The 7943-nt window shown below is 48.7% G+C and overlaps 1 protein-coding gene across 1 annotated transcript; it reads right to left on the bottom strand.

Annotated features, from left to right (window-relative positions):
- Nucleotides 1-385: 385 nt before the first annotated feature.
- KRT6A (keratin 6A) lies at nucleotides 386-6619 on the bottom strand. The gene is made up of 9 exons (XM_010373976.2): nucleotides 5847-6619; nucleotides 4742-4956; nucleotides 4331-4391; nucleotides 4076-4171; nucleotides 3787-3951; nucleotides 3159-3284; nucleotides 1544-1764; nucleotides 1285-1319; nucleotides 386-1171 (listed from the first exon to the last, which is right to left on the bottom strand). Exons 1-9 carry the CDS (start codon nucleotides 6384-6386, stop codon nucleotides 936-938), a joined length of 1695 nt encoding a protein of 564 aa, XP_010372278.2. The 5' UTR covers nucleotides 6387-6619; the 3' UTR covers nucleotides 386-935.
- Between the last annotated feature and the right edge of the window lie 1324 nt (nucleotides 6620-7943).

Raw genomic sequence — 7943 nt, 5'->3', positions numbered from 1 at the left:
TCAAATGACTTGCTCTAGTTGGCCAAGAATATGTTTCTTAACTGGACAATTAGGCTGAGCCCTGGCATAAGGGGAAAAGTGATCCTGGAAACCAAGTCAGAGGGAATGGGATGCTAGTTCCTGGTATGGACAGTTAAAACAGAGTGGATGATACTGGTGGACCAGATGCCTCCCACTCCATTTGCCAAAAGGTTAGATGGAATTTAATCTAGAAACACACTCCAAATGTCACGATACTAAGCTGAAGTTTGATGACCCACTCTAAAGGAGGTGAGTTATGTGTATAAAGAATGGATTATCTTTTAAAAATAAATATTCATTTATCTGATAAAAAAGTTTAAGCCCAAAACTTGGGTCCCAAAGCAAGGCAAAGTAAAAGAATACATTGTATTCTAAATCTGCTTTATTTAGCAATTGCAAAGAGTGAAGAGCACAGAAATTATCACAGAGATACAGGCTTTGTACATCATAGGACTAGTCACTTGTGCTTTCATGGATACTGCAGGGGTGGGGGTTCACAACACTTGCAAGGAAGAGAGTTTGGGAGCCAGTGAAAAGTAAGTGGAAGTTGTTCTGAAATAAGCCCCAGGCAATTTTCTGCAATGAAAAGGATCAGATATCATTTTCTTATCATGTTCAGCCTCAGAGATAGAACACTGGAGGCAAGAAATTAATAATTTAGTAACAAAGTGAAGCTCCAGTGGCGATTACATCATTATGTAAAATCAGAGGTTGATCTGATGGTGAGCAATGGGTGCTCAGATGGGGCTGGTATAGACAGAGAGAAGAAGTGAGGGCACTAAGCATCCATCCCCAGCTCTACCTGGGAGGGCAGGGGAGACTGGAGGCCAGGAGAGGACAGGCAGCCTGAGGAGAGGGCTCTGCAGCCAGAGAGGGACCTGAGGACTGTGGGACCGAGAGCCGGTGGCAGCACTTCAGTGCTTGTAGCTCTTCCTGCTGGAGGAGGAGGTGGTGGTGTACTTGATGGTGGAACTGCCGCCTCCAACAGAGCTGAGGCCACCCCCAATGGCTCTGCCGCTGCTGGAACTGAAGCCACCTCCAACTCCAAGACCACTGCCATAGGAGTAGCTGCTTCCTCCACCCAGGCCTAAGCCACTGCCGACACCGCTGGCACCACCATAGCCACTGGAGATGGTGGACTGCACCACAGCTGTGGTGGGGAGGGGGCAAGGACACAAGAAGCCACGGTGAGCTCATCCTGTCAGCCTGAGCCCAGTCAGAAGAGTGCAAGGGCAGGGGAGGAAGGCAAGCAAAGGTACTTACAGATGTTGACTTGTCCAACGCCTTCGCCATTCAGCCTGTGGGGAGAAACACAGGGAGGGTGAGACCTCAGCGAGCCCTTCCTTCCCTGGACCAGCGTGGGCAGCCTCGGTGTGTGGAAGAGTCCATGGGAAACAGTTCTTTTAGTTTTCTCTCAAGAAAAGCAATTATGGCCATGGGCAGTGCACCCTAGAGTTGTGCTCAGTGCCGGGCACCTTGAAGACGGACTCAACTGTTGGAGGAAGCCGCGTCAGTTACCCACCTGCACTCCTCGCCCTCCAGCAGCTTGCGGTAGGTGGCAATCTCCACGTCCAAGGCCAGCTTGACATTCATCAGCTCCTGGTACTCCTTCAGCAGCCGAGCCAGGTCCTGCTTGGCCTTCTGCAGGGCATCCTCCAGCCCTTCCAGCTTGTTCTTGGCATCCTTGAGTGCCATCTCCCCACGCTGTTCAGCATCAGCAATGGCGGCCTGCAGGTTGGCACACTGGAAGAGGAAAGAAATAGAAGGAACTTATCATCCAGTCTTACAGAGGAGACTAAACCTGGCTGGATTTTTTTCTAGTGAAGAAGGGGTCAGGGGCCCAGAATTGATGGTGAATGAGCTCTGACTCTTCCTGTCTATTGTTTTTTTATTTTACAGTTTTTGTCCAGTCAGTTTCATTTGAAAAAAAAAAACAAAAAACTCAACCCTTTTTGTGAACCACTCTGCGGGAGAATATGGATATTTACTATTGGGAGACACTGCAGTGGACATAGACACTGGAAGAAATGGACCTGCTGGTTTGTTTGGATTGTTGTCTCCACAGTCAAATCAAGACCTCTTATGATTACCTCATATAGATGCCACACTAACATACACGAAATTAAGACCATCCTGAAGTGAGGTGGTGAGTCTTCACATAAGACTGCTGAGACCTTGCCTTCCTCCCGCTCAGAATCTTTCATCTGCTTGGGTAACACTTTTCTTTGTCCTTCGCCCTTCCTCTACTCTCTCTTTTATCTTGAGTCTCGAGCAGATTTGAAACAACGTTCCTTGTGCTTTCTTATCTGCCCTTTTCTTTTTCAATTTGTTCCTTTGCAGTTTCCAAGTCAGTCTTCCTATGGAAATACATCCAATTCCTTCCAAGCTTGTCCAACCTATAGCCCACGGGCCACATGCAGCCCAGGATGGCTTTAAATGCAGCCCAACACAAATACTTAAACTTTCTTAATACGTTATGAGAGTTTTTTTCTTTTTCTTTTTCTTTTTGAGACAGAGTTTTGCTCTGTCACCAAGGCTGGAGTGCAGTGGCGTGATATCGGCACACTGCAACCTCCGCCTCCGCGGCTCAAGCGATTCTCCTGCCTCAGCCTCCTGAGTAGCTGGGATTATAGGTGCGTTCCACCATGCCTGGCTAATTTTTTTGTATTTTGAATAAAGGCAGTGTTTCACCATGTTGGTCAGGCTTGTCTCTCACTCCTGACCTCATGATCCACTAGCCTCAGCCTCCCAAAGTGCTGCGATTACAGGCATGAGCCAACAGACAAGACTGTATGTTTTTTGTTTTGTTTTGTTTGTATTAGTGTACTTTATGTGTGGCCCAAGATAGTCCTTCTTATTCCACTGTGACCCAGGGAAGCCAAAAGATTGGATGCTCCTGATCTAAACCATGTTTTTGCAGCTCTGAGCACCCTGACTGGTTCTCTCACCTGTTTGTGTTATGCCCTAGGTAGGATCCATGTCTCCTAACCAGTGGGTACCCACTAACGGTAGGAACTGATAGTCTCCTCTCCCTGGTTTTCATTAGTTCCAGGGGGATTTTCCCTAATATAATGGCTGATGACTGCCTGAGGAAATAACAAGAAAATGCTTCGGTCCTCCATTGCCCTTCACCTTACCTGCTTCTTGACGTGGTCAATCTCAGATCTCAGCCTCTGGATCATGCGGTTGATCTCAGCAATCTCCTGCTTGGTATTGCGCAGGTCGTCTCCATGTCTGCCCGCTGTGACCTGCAGCTCCTCGTACTGCAGCCCAGAGGTGGAGAGAGAGACAGTGTCTATGGGTTCTTACCTGGCAAGCGATGACTTTCACTTATGTATCATGCATGTCATGAAGTGGACCTAATGGCTTCTCCCCAAGAAACTTGAGGAAAAACTGATGTTATGTGGTGGGTGGATACTAAACACTGGAGTCACAGACCATCCTCATTATGGCACCATTGCCTGCCTAGTTTCTTTAGGGAGTAGACATTTTTTGTACCATTTTCTAAAAGTCAGCAATCAGGGTGAAGCTAAATGCAGAGATGACTAGGTCCTTGCCTATTGTAGTTTTCCTCCTGCATTGGGCTCTTTTTCCTCCTTGACTTGGGCATAAGTTCCGCAAATGTCTACTCTAATAGTGCAGACTGCACGTCCTGTGAGAGGACCCTGGCTTCCTGTAAGGGGATGTCTCCAATGAAGTCTGCAGTTCTCTGGCATTCAGGGCCAGATACAGGGATTCCTCAGCAGCTGCCTACTCTCTGCTCACCTTGGTCTGGTACCAGGACTCGGCCTCAGCCCGGCTTCTCTGAGCAATCTCCTCGTATTGGGCCTTGACCTCAGCGATGATGCTGTCCAGGTCCAGGTTGCGGTTGTTGTCCATGGACAGCACCACGGATGTGTCTGAGATGTGGGTCTGCATCTGAGACAGCTCCTGCAGAACAGAAGGTCATAAGATCAACTTCACTTCTGACATTTACAGAGATACCCAGCCCTATACATCTTCTCCCCTTTGCAGACCCCATCAGAGCAAACAGAAGGATGGTGGAGACGCTTACTGCTTCATACAAGGCTCTCAGGAAGTTGATCTCGTCTGTGAGAGTGTCTGCCTTGGCTTGCAGTTCAACCTTGTTCATGTAGGCAGCATCCACGTCCTGGGGAAAGAGCCAATAACCTGGAGTTACCTGATTGCACCTTTCCAATCTACCCATCTTCTAGTCCCCCTACCGATTCTCCTCTCCCAGGTAAGCGACGACACAGAGCCACTTCTGTCCTTCTAAATGAATTTGAACCCCACGGCTTCAACTGCTCACCTTCTTCAGAGTCACAAATTCATTCTCTGCTGCTGTGCGCTTGTTGATTTCATCCTCATATCTGCAGGAAGAAAGGCATGGGACATATTAGAGCCAGTGGGTAGGATGAAACCGAAAAGCAGCCTGGAATCCAACATTTTTCTCGAATGGAATATATTCTAATTGAGCTTTTCTGCCACAGAGAGCCAAAGAGATTATTTTTGCTGCTACTAAATTTGCCACTTCTTTAATCTCCCTATCCTCCCATAACCATTTGTGGTTCTTGCAGGTTTGCTCCTAGGGACTAATTTGTGCTTTCCGTTTCCATGGACATGGGTTGTTAGGAATTTTACCCCCATCTGGCCCTGGTCACCCAATAGTCTTGAAGTGTGTGCTGCAGGAAATTGAGTCCATTTCTCCTGTTTAACTCACTTGTTCTTGAAGTCCTCCACCAGGTCCTGCATGCCTCTGAGCTCTGAGTCCAGGCGGCCCCGTTCCCCAACAATGCTGTCCAGCTGCCTCCTGAGGTTGTTGATGTACTGCTCAAACAATGGCTCCAGGTTCTGCCTCACGGTCTTGGTGCCCTGCTCCTGCAGCAGGGTCCACTTGGTTTCCAGAACCTTGTTCTGCTGCTCCAGGAACCGCACCTGAAAAGGAGAGAAGATGGTCATTTTCCAGGCAAAGGGAGGAAGAAAGAAGTGTCTGGTATCAGGTTTCCTGGCAGGTCTGAGAGGTCCCCATGGTGCTGGGCTACTACAGTGCATGTAGAGAGGCTCATTCTGGGCTCTGCTCCCCCAACCCCTTCTCCTTTGCACCCCACCAGTCTCACTAAAGAAATTGTCCCACAGACCATTGAGATGTTCTCACTCTCTACGTTATTGAACATATTAGTGAGTTTCAACATGTCTTTTCCTTCCTTTCCCAGCCACAACCACAAACATAGTTATAAAATATTATTCATCTGATAAATTTTACACAGTTTTTATTACTGATAGGACCTCAGTTAGAAGAGGTGTTCAATGTTGCCCAGTGATTCGATTCCAGTCTCACTACCCATTTGTGCAAGTGTCTCCTCTAAAACATCCTGATGTTATGGTCATTCTTTGTTTTGAGGATTAATTAACATTTCCACATAATGTGTAAATGTCTGAAGTCTCTTTTTTCTTAATCTAGCCAATTTTTCCAATTTTTCCAATTTTTTTCATCTTACCCAGACCACAGAGTGTAATTTACTAGTCCGTGTACTCCTGGCATTTTCTTAGATACTTCAGAGGGAAGAGTTACCCTACTCCACTCTCTGATGGTATCATCTGTGCTTCAGGGTTATGAAAAGTTGTGGCTCTCCCTAGGCAGGAGTGAGAACCAATCTGGAGATCCCATGTGGGAGTGATGCCCATCCCTGATACCTGCTGTGCACGGGCAACCACTTGCACTGAGTCCCCTTCTCCCTCCCTCCTAGGTCTCCCTGGCAAGAATGTGTTGCTCCTCTGGTCTGGGGACCCTGAAGTGCCCTGTGAAGGGCATGGCCCTGGCTCACCTTGTCGATGAAGGAGGCGAACTTGTTGTTGAGGGTCTTGATCTGCTCACGCTCCTCGGCCCGCACCCGCTGGATGGTGGGGTCGATTTGCAGGTTGAGGGGAGTCAGGAGACTCTGGTTGACGGTGACCTCTTGGATGCCTCCAGGGGGGCACACAGGGAAGCCAGGTCCCCCAAAGCCACCAGCAAGGCCGGCTCCACCACCCAGACCAAAGCCAATGCCGGCTCCACCACCGAAACCAAATCCACTCCCAGCGCCACCAAAGCCATAGCTGCCTCCGGCTCTGTTGCCATAGCCGCCACTGATGGCACAGCTGCCCCCTCCAATGGAGATCCTCTTGGAGCCCCCCAGGCCATACAGGCTGCGGCTGCCAAAGCCAGCTCCTCCACATGCGCCACCCAGGCCACCACTGCCCCTGGAGCGGGACACGGAGACGCTGCTGAAGCCAGAGCGGCTGACCCCAGGGAGCCTGGCTGAGCCGGCACTGAAGCCCCTGCGGCTGCTGCTGTGGCTCCTGATGGTGGTGGATGTGCTGGCCATGGTTCCAGGAGATGAGAGAGCTGAGAAGAGTGTGAGAGGCTGGAGGTGAGAGGGAAGAGAAGCAGGACTAAGAATCAGGCTCCAGGCAGCAGCTTATATATGGAGAGCATGGGCTGGGCCCAGTCCTGGAAGGTGAGCTTGCAGGTTGGGAAGGGCTGGGCTTTACCAACAGTGAGATCACACCCAGTTTCTAGAAAGGTATGAAATATGAAGATTGCTTTTTGGCTTCCTTTAGTCATAGAGAAATTCTCCTGCCTTCCAGCCTTGACTTGATCCTAACGCAATAAGCCTGGGTATACATTCACTGAAGTCATGAGTTAGTCATGTCCTCAAACAAAGGAGACAAGGAGCTGATCTGTGATAATTGTCCCCTCCTTCTTCTTCATCAGACACTCCCTGTGTGCCCCCTTCCCACACAGGTTTTCTCCTCCACTGGCACCAGCCTCACCCACTGAGTGGGATCCTTCCTGAGGGCGTATGGGCATTTGCCCGATGGCCTGAGCAAGAAGTGGCCTGTTGTGTTTTTTGCATTGCATTTGGACCAGTTCTTCTGGAGCTCCTGGCTGTCTTCCCTGGCTTCCTGGACATAGGAATGGGGTCTACTTTGGGGATCTAACCCTCCTTTGTCAGGCAAGAGGCACAGAGGCGTTGAGTCTTTACACTGTAGGAGCAACATTTGCTCTGTGTGCTGTGTGATCACCTGCCCATGTGGCGTTTACCTAAGACGATGAGAGAAGACATTGCCCACCGTGCCCAGAGACCTGACATCTGCAAGGAGTTTCTTTCCATGTCTGCACCTCCCTCTCCAGTGCTTGCTTTCCCATTGAGCTTAGTCTCATGTAAATCTGCTTTTCAATTGAAATTCATAGACACCTTCTCCCTGCTGTTTTGGAATATTTTCATAGAGCTTAATTTAAACAACTGAAAATGAGTGGAACAAAAATCATTAAGGAATTCACTGGATTTTTATTCCCACAGATTTTGACATTTCTTAAGAATCAAGAGTCAGACAGTTTAATGGGGTGTGTAGGGAAAGTTGAGGGGCATATGGAAGCAGTGAATCATAAAAATGTGCCCTTACAAGTATGATGATGTAACATGTCAATTCCACATTTTAATTTCTGATCTCAGTGCTTGAAATGTCAAATCCATATACAACTTCTGAGAGGGTGGGCAGACTGTCAAAGTTGAGTGTGCTTGGTTTAGAGAGGAATGAGCTTCACTTTGTCCAGTCCATGCATTAAGCACTGTGTATGAGGAGAATGGAGAGCAATCCTGGGCAATCTTGTTCTGTGAGAACCTATGGATGAATGAGCAACCGTAGGAGGAAGGACAAACTCCCACGCTAAGAAGAGCCTCAGGAAAGCTCTTGTTACTATTTTAAAAGCAGTCCCACTTCTCCAACATTTGGTGGGGGGGGACACAGCATCCAGGAGAACAGGGTGTTCCCTGTCTAAAGGAGGTGCTAACTCAGCGTCTGGCAAGAATGAGATACCTTCTCAAGACAACGGAAGCAGCTCCCCTCCCTCCACCCTGGTTGCACAATGGTTGACCAAG

This window comes from Rhinopithecus roxellana, chromosome 10 (assembly GCF_007565055.1).
Source record: "Rhinopithecus roxellana isolate Shanxi Qingling chromosome 10, ASM756505v1, whole genome shotgun sequence".
NCBI classification, from domain to species: Eukaryota; Metazoa; Chordata; class Mammalia; order Primates; family Cercopithecidae; genus Rhinopithecus; species Rhinopithecus roxellana.
Note: the sequence above shows the minus strand (reverse complement) of the source record. Positions and strands in the feature narration are given on the sequence as shown.